Genomic DNA, 13052 nt, shown 5'->3' with positions numbered 1-13052 from the left:
CGGATAAAACCTGTCCGCGGCCGTACGTTTGACACCCCTGGATTAGAGTATAGAACACGTTTTCATTTATTTCACCTTTTTTTTTGCTTAAGTACATAACTCCACACGTGTTCGTTCATAGTTTTGATGCCTTCAGTGGCAATCTACAATGTAAATACTCATGAAAATAAAGAAAACGCAGTGAATGAGGATAAGGTGTGTCCAAACTTTTGGCCTGTACTGTGTTTTCATGTGATAAGCTATTATTGTTCTCGGTGAAGCTTTCAGGACAACATTAGTCTGGTTTCTCTTGCCATGTTCAAATCACCTCCTTCCGTAAGAACTATCCAGTGAAAGTAAATTATTATTATCCAATATTAAAGTCAATATTTACATCCCTTGTGGACAAATACTGTACCGGTGAAACACAACAAATTCTCTCTCGCCTACTGTAATCACTTCATATATTTCGCTCTTGAATGTGAGTGGGTGTCCTTTTGACACTAATCCAACTAGCAGAAATCAGAGCACATGACCTGCGCGGCCGTTTGTGATTGGTTCAGGATGAGTAGAGCAAACCTCCGCTCACATCGCCACTATGAGAAGATCCATCATCAATATTCCTAACAAGCCTGGCTCGCTGGTAAATGCACAATGGAGTGTCACCCAAACCCCCGTCAGCTCTTTTCCCTCGCCCACGCACACACACTCGCTCGGCCCTCGGGGCCCTTAAAGGCCTACTGAAACCCACTACTACCCACCACGCAGTCTGATAGTTTATATATCAATGATGAAATATTAACATTGCAACACATGCCAATACGGCCTTTTTAGTTTACTCAATTGCAATTTTACATTTCCCGGCGTTTTTTCTTGAAAACGTCGCGTAATGATGACGTGTACGCGTGACGTCACGGGCTGTTAGGAAATATGAGCGCTGAACACACACACAGCTAAAAGTCGTCTGCTTTAATTGCATAATTACACAGTATTTTGGAGATCTGTGTTGCTGAATCCTTTGCAATTTGTTCAATTAATATTGGAGAAGTCAAAGTAAAAAGATGGAGTTGGGAAGCTTTAGCCTTTAGCCACACAAACACGCGGTGATTCCTTGTTTAAAATTCACAGAGGTGAAACTTTACTATGGATCACAGCGAACATGGATCCCAACCGAATGTCAACCAGCAGGTTTCGGTGAGAAAATTGTGGTAAAAAGTTGCTTCTTACCGGAGATCAGCTGAGCTTGCGCCGCCCATACAGCTGCCGTCGACTTCCCTGAGACCCTGCGCGTCAACACCCGGCCGTGGACACACACCTCCGACTATCAGGTACTGTTAAACTCACTAAAACACTAGCAACACAATAGAAAGATAAGGGATTTCCCAGAATTATCCTGGTAAATGTGTCTAAAAACATCTGAATCCATTTTTTTTTTTAACTTTTTGTTTTTTTTTCTAGCCCGTCGCTATCAATATCCTCAAACACAAATCTTTCATTCTCGCTCAAATTAATGGGGACATGGTCGTTTCCTCGGTCCGAATAGCTGTTTTTGTTGGAGGCTCCCATTAGAAACAATGTGAAGATGTGAGGAGCCCTAAAACCCGTGACGTCATCGTCAGCGACTTCCGGTAAAGGCAGGGCTTTTCTGTTAGCACCAAAAGTTGCGAACTTTATCGTGGATGTTCTCTACTAAATCCTTTCAGCAAAAATATGGCAATATCGCGAAATGATCAAGTATGACACTTAGAATGGACCTGCTATCCCCGTTTAAATAAGAAAATCTCATTTCAGTAGGCCTTTAACGATGATGTCATGCTCCGCCACACTTTGATGCATTCCTATTCGTTGCCGTCTGATGTCCGCGTGTCATGCTTGTTGCTCATACATACAGAGAAGGGGCGTATGTATTTAGTATCCAAACAGACATCAGTGCATGCATGAATGCATAAAGTCCTCCAGATGTAAGAGACGGAGAAAGGCCGAGGTCGGAAAAAAGAGGGGATGGGGTAGGGGGGTTATGTTCAGTCTATGCAGGCAGAGGGGGGACTTTTTGGGGATGCATGGAGGTGCTGGGGGAGGTGGGGGTCTGGACGCTTCCTGGATGCCTCAAAAGGTATGAACCAGGGTGAAACGTACCCTTTTCTGGGTAAACATCCTCACTAGTGGTGAACCTCACCCCCTTGCCGCCAAACACTGGCCCACAGACGGGGGGGACAGGACAGAGAAAAGCAGAAGAGATGAAGAAAAAGTCACATAATTAAAAACACTGGTTTAGTGGAATTCCTCCTGCGGCATGCAGAAGACACAATGCCACTCCCCCGCTTAAATTGTTGCTCTGGCAGAGGTGTTTGAGGACATTTTGTCAGCTGCAGAACCGCTAAAAACATGACGGCTGTTACGTGGCAGCCTGACAGTCAAATGGGGGCGGGTGTGGGTCTTTTCTTTGCAAAATAGGAGCCGAAAAGCCATCCTGCATGTAGACTCAGCATTTAGAAGTGTTTATATTTTTAATGCTGCGTTAGAGAAACACTAAACTTGCCCTCACACTTTAAAAGAGTGATGGACATTTGCTAAAGTGGTGGCTAAAGTGCTTACCTTGTGCGTTCTGGGACTGGACAAAGGTCCTAATAAGTTTGTCTGTGGCCTGCGTGTAGAGGGACAGGGCGTAGTGCAGGGACAGCAGATCAGGACTCTTCTCCAAGAAAGTCTTCTTCAGACCAACACCCCCGGCATGGAAATATTGCTAAAGGCAGACAAACACAGATAAATGTAACTTTTTAGGTGTTTTTAGTCCAGGGCAGCTCTTTGATGAGTGGTTGCCGTCTTTAAAAAAGTGCCCAACTGATAAAGTTTATAGGATGCAATGCAAGTGTGACCATTAATTACTGTTTTTTTTATTAATGATTTTAGGTTTTGCTTACATTTGCTTTCTTTTAGACTCGCCGAGTTGGTGCTTTTAGAAACACATGTTCAAAACAGATAATATCAAGATACTACTTAAATGGTACGTAATAAACGATAAAAGTATATCAAACAAACCTTTAGAGCAAGGGTCACCAACACAGTGCCCGCGGGAACCAGGTAGCCCGTAAGGACCAGATGAGTCGCCCGCTGGCCTGTTCTAAAAATAGCTCAAATAGCAGCACTTACCAGTGAGCTGCCTCTATTTTTTTAATTTGACTTATTTACTAGCAAGCTGGTCTCGCTTTGCTCGACATTTCTAATTCTAAGAGAGACAAAACTCAAATACAATTTGAAAATCCAAGAAAATATTTTAAAGACTTGGTCTTCACTTGTTTAAATAAATTCTTTTTTTTTTTTTTTACTTTGCTTCTTATAACTTTTAGAAAGACAATTTTAGAGAAAAAAATACAACCTTAAAAATGATTTTAGGATTTTTAAACACATATACCTTTTTACCTTTTAAATTCCTTACTTTTCTTTCCTGATAATTTAAATCAATGTTCATGTATTTTATTTTATTGTAAAGAATAATAAATACATTTTAATTTAATTCTTAATTTTAGCTTCTATTTTTTCGACGAAGAATATTTGTGAAATATTTCTTCAAACTTATTATGATTAAAATTCCCCAAAAATATTCTGGCAAATCTAGAAAATCTGTAGAATCAAATTTAAATCTTATTTCAAAGTCTTTTGAATTTCTTTTAAAATTTTTGTTCTGGAAAATCTAGAAGAAATAATTATTTGGTCCAATTTGTTATGTATTCTAACAAAGTGCAGATTGGATTTTAACCTATTTAAAACATGTCATCAAAATTATAAAATTAATCTTAATCAGGAAAAAATCCTAATGATCCATAAAATATTTTTTTAATTTTTTCAAAAAGATTAGAATTAGCTAGTTTTTCTCTTAATTTTTTTGGGTGGAATTTTGAATTTTAAAGAGTCGAAATTGAAGATGAACTACGTCTCAAAATTTTATTTTCCTTTTTTACGTGTTTTCTCCTCTTTTAAACTGTTCAATTAAGTGTTTTTTTCATCATTTATTCTCTACAAAAAAAACTTCCGTAAAAGGAAAAAGAATGTACGACGGAATGACAGACAGAAATACCCATTTTTTTTATATATATAGATTTGTTTATTAAAGTTAAATTGAGCAAATTGGCTATTTCTGGCAATTTATCTAAGTGTGTATCAAACTGGTAGCCCTTCGCATTAACCAGTACCCAAGAAGAAGCTCTTGGTTTCAAAAACGTTAGTGACCCCTGCTTTAGAGTGTCCGCCCTGAGATCGGAAGGTCGTGAGTTCAAACCCCGGCCACGTCATACCAAAGACTTTAAAAAATGGGAGCCATTACCTCCCTGCTTGGCACTCAGCATCAAGGGTTGGAATTGGGGGTTCAATCATCAAAAATGATTCCCGAGCGCGGCCACCGCTGCTGCTCACTGCTCCCCTCACCTTCCAGGGGGTGGAACAAGGGGATGGGTCAAATGCAGAGGGTAATTTCACCACGCCTAGTGTGTGTGTGACTATCAGTTAACTATAACTTTAACAAAGTGATCACTGACAACTCATGCTTTTTTCGACTCTGGTACCTTGGACTGGAGTGTGAACTGCATGATTTTCTCGTCGTTGTTTAGTAAAATCTTGCACTCTTTCGCCACTTTTGATTAACTCTCAAGGAACTCAGAAGAAACCTTTTTCCTTCTCGCGATTTGAACAATTCGTACAGTCGGAAACAACACAAGCATAGCGCATGATTTCTTCGAGAACGGCTAAATCTCAGCATCAAGGGTTGGAATTGGGGGTTAAATCACCCAAAATGATTCCTGAGCGCGGCCACCGCTGCTGATCACTATTCCCCTCACCTCCCAGGGGGCGGAACGAGGGGATGGGTCGAATGTTGAGGGTAGTTTCACCACACCTAGTGTGTGTGTGGTGTCAGTGGTACTTTAACTTTAACGAAGTGATCATTAACAACTCATGCATTCTTCGACTCTGGTACCTTGGACTGGAGTGTGAACTGCATGGTTTTCTTGTCGTCGTTTCATAAACTCTCGCACTTTTCCGCCACTTTTGATTAAATTTCAAAGAACTCTGAAAAAACATTTATCCTTTTCGCGATTTGAACAATTGGTACTGCCGAAAACAACACAAGCATAGGGCACTTTTTCTTCGACAAAGGCTAAATGGCGCCTAGTACCCATTGAGAACAGAGCTAGGTTGACCACCACCAGAATTCATTGGGCCGTAAAATCCAAGCAATTAAGGTGGAGTTCAGGCAACTACATGTAAAACACAGCACTTAATGGCAATAAAGAATCTGCACCAATCAGTGCGTCCCCACCTTGATGGTGTCCAGGGCCAGTTCTATGACGGCACATTGCTTGGGCGTGAGCGCCTTTGCCTCCTCCCGAACCATGTGCTCCTGAGCAAGACGGCGGGAAGCAATCAGGGTCAAACTGTTCAGCGTCCAAACGTTTGCAAAGTACGGCTCACGGTACCTTCAGTTTGGACAGCTGACCCAGCTCTTTGGCAGCATTGAAGATGAGCTGAGTGCCCTGTGGGGAGACAAACCAGGAGGACAAAGTTGTGTTGGAGTTCCATTCAAACTGAGCAGGATAATACAAGGCAAGGTCACACAGAGGACAGGGACATTTCCCACAGGCACATACTCTTTTACACAATGTCAGGGCACTTTTTCTCCGTCATGTGCTGTCAACACAGGGTGAGTACAAAGAGAGGTTGACATTTACTTGCACTCTCGAACACACACACACACACACACACACACACACACACACACACACACACACACACACACACACAACTAGCCGCCTAACAAGAGTGTGGCACATGTACAAAAGTCCGCTAAGTCAGGGGTTGGGAACGCGCGGCTTTTGAGCCACAAGCGGCTCTTTAGCGCCGCCCTAGTGGCTCCCTGGAGCTTTTTTCAAAAATGCATGAAAAAGTTTGTTTTAATACAGTGTTTCCCACAGATCAGTTATCTATTTGTGGTTGGGCGGCAGGGGTCGGGGAGGTTGGGGGGTGGGGGGGTTGGGGGGGCGATGACCAAGAAGAACGCAGAGTTGGAATATAATTACAACACTTTATGCACACATTTATATACATATTTATATAATATTTACATATTTATATAATATGTAACTACAAGCTCCATTCACAGACAGAGTCCCATTGCTTTTATGAGCGGTCGAGCGAGTCAAAAGCAAGGGTGGGGGGATGTGGGGGGGCGGGGCGGGTGGGGGGGAAGGGCTATATATATGTTTTTAAAATTTTAAATTTTATTTGTGGCGGCCGTAATTCTTTCGTAGCGGGCCGCCACAAATACATGAATGTGTGGGAAACCCTGTAATATGGTTCCTGTAGGAGGAAAAACACGACACAAACCTTCCTAATTGTTAGAAATCCCACTGTTTATATTAAACATGCTTCACTGATGTGAGTATTTGGTCAATTTGTCCTTGAACGCACCATAGTTTGTTTGCATGTACAACTTTCATCAATGCTGCCATATAAAGACGTGTGTTAGGCCTCTCCTTCTTTGTCTTCATTTTGTCCATCAAACTTTTTATGCTGTGCGGGAATCCACAAAAAGTGAGCTCTGCTGACGTTATTGACTCGTGTGGAGCGCTAATCAGACATGTTTGGTCACTGTGTGACTCTGGGCTGATCGATACTCATGCTATTTATGCGAGCTGTGTGTCCGTTTTAGTAATGTTTTCCAATGTTGTAAAAATTAGTAGAATAAATTCAACATTTCTGTCGATGAAGATTTGCATCAACCTGCGACACAGTCATTTTGATAGTAGGCTATTTTAGCTAATATAGACTGTGTTGTCTTTATTATAACACTTATATAAGACTTTTGAAGTTATTTTGATAGTAGTCTAATATCGCTAATAAAGACACTGACATTTGTTGTCTTCATTATAACACTTATTTAAGACTTTTAAAGTCATTTTGATAGTAGGCTAATATAGACACATCATGTGTTGCCTTCATTTTAACACTTGTATAAGACTTTTGAAGTCATTTTGATAGTAGTCTAACATAATATAGACACATCATGTGTTGTCTTCATTAAAACACTTAACACTTTTAAAATAATTTTTATAGTAGTCTATTATAGCTAATATAGACACTTAAATCATGTGTTGTGTTCATTATAACACTTACATCATACTTTTAAAGTAATTTTGATCGTAGTCTAATATAGACACATCATGTGTTGCCTTCATTTCAACACTTAAATAAGACTTTTAAAGTGATTTTGATATTAGTCTAACATAACTAATATACACACTTACATTGTGTGTTTCCTTCATTTGAACACTTTTATAAAACTTTTAAAGTCATTTTGATAGTAATCTAATACAACTAATATAGACACATGTGTTGCCTTCATTATAACACTTATATAAGACTTTTAAAGTTATTTTGATAGTTTTTTAATATAGTTAATATAGACACATCTTGTGTTGCCTTCATTTTAGAGCTTATATAAGATTTTAAAGTAATTGTGATAGTAATCTAATAGATACTTACATTATGTGTTGCCTTCATTTTAACACTTTTATAAGACTTTTAAAGTCATTTTGATAGTTTAATATAACTAATATAGACACATCATATGTTGCCTTCATTTTAACACTTTTATAAGACTTTTAAAATCATTTTGATAGAAGTCAAACATAACTTATATAGACACATCATGTGTTTCCTTCATTTGAACACTTTTATAAAACTTTTAAAGTCATTTTGATAGTAATCTAATATAACTAATATAGACACGTGTTGTCTTCATTATAACACTTATATAAGACTTTTAAAGTTATTTTGATAGTTTTTTAATATAGTTGTGTTGCCTTCATTTTAAAGCTTATATAAGACTTTTAAAGTAATTCTGATAGTAATCTAATAGACACATTATGTGTTGCCTTCATTTTAACACTTTTATAAGACTTTTAAAGTCATTTTGATAGTAGGTCTAACATAACTAATATGAACACTTACATCATGTGTTGTCTTTATTATAACTAATTTAAAACTTTTAAAATAATTTTGATAGTAGGCTAATATAGCTAATATAGACATTTAAATCACGTGTCGTGTTCATTATAACACTTACCTAATACTTTTAGAGTCATTTTGATAGTAGGCTAATATAGACACATCATGTGTTGCCTTCATTTTAACACTTAAATAACACTTTTAAAGTGATTTTGATAGTAGGCTAACATAACTAACATACACACTTATTTTGTGTGTTTCTTTCATTTGAACACTTTGATAAACGTTTTAAAGTCATTTTGATAGTCATCTAATACAACTAATATAGACACAAGTGTTGCCTTCATTATAACACTTATATAAAACTTTTAAAGTCATTTTGATAGTTTTTTAATATAGCTAATATAGGCACATCTTGTGTTGCCTTCATTTTAGAGCTTATATACAACTTTTAAAGTAATTCTGATAGTAATCTAATAGACACATCAAGTGTTGCCTTCATTTTAACACTTTTATAAGACTTTTAAAGTAATTTTGATAGTAGTCTAATACAACTAATATAAACACTTACATCATGTGTTGCCTTCATTATAACACTTGTATAAGTCTTTACATTTTTTGTGGCTCCAGACAGATTTTGTGGGGGTATTTCTGGTCCAATATGGCTCTTTCAACATTTTGGGTTGCCGACCCCTGCACTAAGTGAATACAACACCACCACCTTTCCTCAACGCTCTTAAATTCCTGCTCAACGCTTACGCCTCCATTACATCTTAAATTCTTCCTTTTAATTCCTGTGTGGTGGTATATTAAGACAATATCATAAAAAAAAAAACTCATCGTCCAAATATTTCTGGACCTAGTTGTATGTCAACGTGAGGAAGGCAGCTACCATCCAACATGGTGAAAGATGCGTGAAAACAAAAGGAAGTGTAAGGGGGGGGGATCAATATTTCCACGGCTTTGTTAGATTGGCGAGCTGAGGGAGCGAGACAAAGACACGGAGAAGACATATAGAAGAGATGGACGAGACACATTGATCTGAAGGGGTTTAGTTCTTACATCACTGTGAGAAGCACTCTTCAGCCTCCCCTGGAAAGAGAGCATGTGGTTAAAACAAGGAGCAGTAGTAGTTGTCGGAGTAGCCAATGGCTACATTTTTCTCAATGGCCGGATGCTACGACGTGTTAAACAATCATAGATGCCGGAGACATAATAAACAATTCTTATTAATCTTCCGTGGGACAAAACGGAAGATTTTACATGGGTCGCTCCATTCAGAGTCTACAGTGCAAACCATGGAACTCCCTATGTCTGATTCTGAGGGCACACCTGGTGTCACACACAAGTGGAAAATATGCAAATGGTGCTTTTTCCCATTTTTTTTTTTTTTTACAATTATCCAATACTTCGGACAGTTTGCTGCCTCCATGCGCTACAGAAGGAAACAGAGTAAATCTACAGTCGAGGTCAAAAGACACTTGTAAAGAACATAATGTAATGGTTGTCTTGAGTTTCCAATAATTTCTACAACTCTTATTTTTTTGTGATAGACGGATTGGACCACATAAATTTCCTCCGGAAGGTCTTATCTTTGTCTACGTGATGTCAGATGAAACAAAAACGGAACTGTTTGGCCTCAATACCCAGCAATATGTTAGGAGAATAAACGGTGAGGCCTTTATACCCACGAACACCATACCTACCGTCAAGCATGGTGGTGGTAGTATTATGCTCTGGGTCTGTCTTGCTGCCAATGGAACTGGTGCTTTACAGAGAGTAAATGGGACAATGAAAAAGGAGGATTACCTCCCAATTCTTCAGGACAACCTAAAATCATCAGCCCTGAGGTTGGGTCTTGGGCACAATTGGGTGTTCCAAACAGGACAATGACCCCAAACACAGGTCAAAAGCGGTAAAGGAATGGCTAAATCAGGCTAGAATTAAGGTTTTAGAATGGCCTTCCCAAAGTCCTGACTTAAACGTGTGGACTATGCTGAAGAAACAAGTCCATGTCAGAAAACCAACACATTTAGCTGAACTGCACCAATTTTATCAAGAGGAGTGGTCCAAAATTCAAGCAGAAGCTTGCCAAAAGCTTGTGGATGGTTACCAAAAGCGCCTTATTTCAGTAAAATTTGCCAAGGGACATGTAACCGAATATTAACATTGCTGTAAGTGTACTTTTGACCCAGTAGATTTGGTCACATTTTCAGTAGACCCATAATAAATTTATAAAAGAGCCAAACTTCATGAATATTTTTTGTGACCAACAAGTATGTGCTCCAATCACAAAAAAAAATAAAAGTTGTAAAAATAATTGTAAACTCAAGACAGCCATGACATTATGTACTTCACAAGTGTATGTAAACTTTTGACCACAACTGTACATGTTAAGTACAGTTAATGTTTGTTCACACATGCAATTCCATATTGAATTTTTTTGTGCCAACATACACATAAAACAAAAAAAATAATGTCCACTTATAAAGATAAAACAATTGTAAAATGTTTAAACACCGATTTGTAATTTATTTTGAATAAAAAAATGTATTTGTTTTTTTTTCTTTTGTAGTAATGCTTATCAAGGCACAGCATCATTATAACAAAGTGAACCAAATAAGGTCACAATATATGTAAATTAACTCAGGAATACATTAATCAGAAAAAAATAATTAGAAAATATAACTTTTTCCACATTTGATTACATGAATGTATTTATGTTTACTTAAAGGCAGCCCAGTCTGGTTGTTCTGTGATTTCATTAAGTAATACAAATATGCTCTTATTTGACAATGTATGCCTTTAAAAAAAAAAAAAATGAATACAAATTTAATAACTTTTACCGATTATTTTTTTAAAAAAGGATCAAAATTATCCCATCACTAATTTATGTGTACAGTGGAGCATCGATTTACTAACCATTTCTATTTGCAAACTATTAGATGGAGCCAAACATGTGCAAACCAGGTCTCTGTTTACAAAAAATCCATTCATTCATTTTGTGTCTGCTTGCAGGCAAAAATCAGGGTGCAGCATTTTTGGTGAGGCACAGCCCTCCATGTCACTTGCAGCACTACGCTACTAGTCACTTCTGTGCTGGCCTTTTTTTTTTTGGTTGTTTTGCTTTTTGACAAGTTTTGTTCATCTTGCCAACTCGATACGAGTCCACAAAGACAACAGACCAGCATGGAAAGAAGGAGGGAATCACTGGGAAGTTTAACAAAATACTTTGTAAGGAGTACCGTATTTTCCGGACCATAGGGCGCACCGGATTATAAGGCGCACTGACGAGGTCTTTTTTCATACAGAAGGCACATCGAATTATAGGTCGCATTAAAGGAGTCATATTATTGTTTTTTTCCAAATGTAAAACACTTCCTTGTGGTTTACATAACATTTAATGGTGGTTCTTTGGTCAAAATGTTGCATAGATTATGTTTTACAGATCATCTTCAAGCCGTTTCAGGATGCGCCGTTTTGTGGGCGGACTTATTTACGTGGCTCACCTTTGGCAGCGTCTTCTCCCCGTCATCTTTGTTGTAGCGGTGTAGCGTGCAAGGACGGGAGTGGAAGAAGTGTCAAAAGACGGAGCTAACTGTTTTAATGACATTCAGACTTTACTTCAATCAATAACTGAGCGGCATCTTCTCAACCGTGGCTGAGTAGTGCAACAACAACGCCAGAAATGTGTCCCACGAAAAAACGTTCCACCGAAACTCTAATAACTAAAGTTCCCTGGGTGGATAATGTAAACTCACTACACTGGTATGTTTTAGCGCTTTCATGGCGAGTTTACTGACGAATATAAGTAAGAACTTTACTCTACTTTATATCAGAAAGGGCAACAGCGGAGGATGAATGTCCCATAACAAGAAGATAGAGAAAAAGAAAAAGCTTATTGACTATGTTGCTGGCATGGACCACAAAGGCGGATGCGCGCAAATATACAGGACTTATACAGATCCCAAATACAGACCAGCAGGTACCAGAAGGTAAGAAAAGTTGTTTTTGCATAATGCCAGATTATATGTCTTACCTTATACACACACCACAATAATACTTCTATGTTTAATACGCCGACAATTCATAAAGCGGTGCGGCTTCATAGCTTACCAAGTCGTACTAGAACATGATAGATTTTTGAGCGCTGAGTGTCATGTTCTATATTTTTAATGGAACATATAAGATGTTGGTGGTGTTTACTTGAGTCATATTTCAGTCTACATGTATCTCTAATGTGTGACTGCCATCTACTGGTCACACTAATCATTTCACCATGTACCAAATAAAAGGGCTTTGAGGTCGGTAAGCAAAACCAATATTATTCCATACATTAGGCGCACCAGACAATAAGGCGCACTGTCGAGTTTTGAGAAAATGAAAGGATTTTAAGTCTGCCTTATAGCCCGAAAAATACGTAGGTTCATTAATAGGCGCTCACAAGCAGGCTTTGTACCAGAGCAAGTTTTAATTGTGAGGAGACATGACTTTTTTTGGGAAAAAGATGCCAAAACGGACTTATTTCACAGCAGAGGAAAAGAGCTACCTCTCGTTCAGCGGCACCTCTTCCAAGGGTACACACCCCGATCCCTGCCTTCTATCCCGTTTGTCTGTCTGCTCCATTTTCGTCAGCCAATGTTCATGTAAGTGGGTTTTACGGATTTAAATGTTTGATGACACTTTAATATGGGGAACATATTCACCATTTATTGGTTGCTTAGTAAAGTAACACATACTTAATATAGAGTTACTTATATAAGGGTTAGGGTTACTAATAAGCAATCATTTTGAGGTTATTGAGGGAAGACTCTTAGTCAATGGCTTACTGGCTGTATAATAGACCTATTCAGTGGCCTAGTGTCCGCCCTGAGATCTGTAGGTCGTGAGTTCAAATCCCTGGCCGAGTCATACCAAAGACTATAAAAATGGGACCCATTACCTCCCTGCTTGGCACTCAGCATCAAGGGTTGGAATTGGGGGTCAAATCACCATAAATGATTCCTGGGTGCGGCCACCGCTACTGCTCACTGCTCCCCCCACCTCCCAGGGCGTGTGATCAAAGGGGGATGGGT

The 13052-nt window shown here is 38.6% G+C and overlaps 1 protein-coding gene across 1 annotated transcript in view; it reads right to left on the bottom strand.

The window, feature by feature from the left end:
• Positions 1 to 13052, bottom strand: part of LOC133543903 (protein unc-13 homolog A-like) — a 197799-nt gene that overhangs the window by 27699 nt on the left and 157048 nt on the right. The window contains exons 36-39 of the mRNA XM_061888799.1: positions 5448 to 5504; positions 5291 to 5371; positions 2575 to 2722; positions 2116 to 2172 (exon numbers count right to left, since the gene is read on the bottom strand). Of these exons, the coding sequence (XP_061744783.1) occupies positions 2116 to 2172; positions 2575 to 2722; positions 5291 to 5371; positions 5448 to 5504 (343 nt within the window). The remainder of the gene's footprint in view (positions 1 to 2115; positions 2173 to 2574; positions 2723 to 5290; positions 5372 to 5447; positions 5505 to 13052) is intronic.

Source organism: Nerophis ophidion, linkage group LG26 (genome assembly GCF_033978795.1).
Source record: "Nerophis ophidion isolate RoL-2023_Sa linkage group LG26, RoL_Noph_v1.0, whole genome shotgun sequence".
NCBI classification, from domain to species: Eukaryota; Metazoa; Chordata; class Actinopteri; order Syngnathiformes; family Syngnathidae; genus Nerophis; species Nerophis ophidion.
Note: the sequence above shows the minus strand (reverse complement) of the source record. Positions and strands in the feature narration are given on the sequence as shown.